At 52.8% G+C, this 757-nt stretch overlaps 1 protein-coding gene across 1 annotated transcript in view; it reads right to left on the reverse strand.

The window, feature by feature from the left end:
• VOLCADRAFT_100724 (uncharacterized protein) overlaps positions 1–757 on the reverse strand; it is a gene marked incomplete at both ends in the record, with an annotated part of 1,530 nt that overhangs the window by 640 nt on the left and 133 nt on the right. The window contains one exon of the mRNA XM_002959251.1: positions 8–344. Coding sequence (XP_002959297.1) covers positions 8–344 — 337 coding nt within the window. The remainder of the gene's footprint in view (positions 1–7; positions 345–757) is intronic.

Here is a 757-nt window from a genome sequence, read left to right on the forward strand (position 1 = left end):
CTTCCACGTGTCCCTTCCACGTGTCCCTTTGGTGCCCTTGGGTATCCCTCCCGTGCCCCTTGGGTATCCCTCCCGTGCCCCTTGGGTGTCCCTTGGGTGCCCCTTGGGCATTCCTTGGGTGTCCCTATGGTGTCCCTTGCAAGGGACACCCAATTGGGTGTCCCTTCCATGTCCCTTTGGTGTCTCTTCCATGTCCTTTTGGTGTCGCTTCCCTGTCTTTTGGGTGTCCCTTGGGTGTCCCTTGGGTGTCCCTTGAGTGCCGGAGACCGAATTTACCAAAACCTTCATTGACAGCTGCACCTGGCTAATTATTAACCACCAAGCGTCCCCTTGGTGGCAGAATACTGAGTCAGGATGCAGTGGAGGGTCGAGCACAGGATACGGATAGGAAGGAGAAGGATAGAAATGTGGACCCAGGAAGAGTCAACACCAACCCACCAAGGATGAGGATGGCAGAGGATGAGGGGATGCAGTCAGCAGGGTGTGGGATGTTAGCAAGCATTGGCTTGAGGATATGGAAAGGGGGTGTAGGATGTATCCAACTGGCAGGATGCATGTTCATGCATCCTGCCAAGACTTCCCAATGTCGGTAAAATTGGAAGTCACCTATAGGCCGGGCCATCGCCTAATAGGTAGGACCGCGGAATATGTGGAGTATAGGTGATTTCGCGTATATGATCGTATACATCACACCTATAGGCGATCTGTTGTATACAGCATGGTCTATAGGCCTGTAGGCTATAGGTTACCATGTGTA

The sequence above is a fragment of the Volvox carteri genome (assembly GCF_000143455.1).
Source record: "Volvox carteri f. nagariensis unplaced genomic scaffold VOLCAscaffold_145, whole genome shotgun sequence".
In the NCBI taxonomy this organism is placed as follows: Eukaryota; Viridiplantae; Chlorophyta; class Chlorophyceae; order Chlamydomonadales; family Volvocaceae; genus Volvox; species Volvox carteri.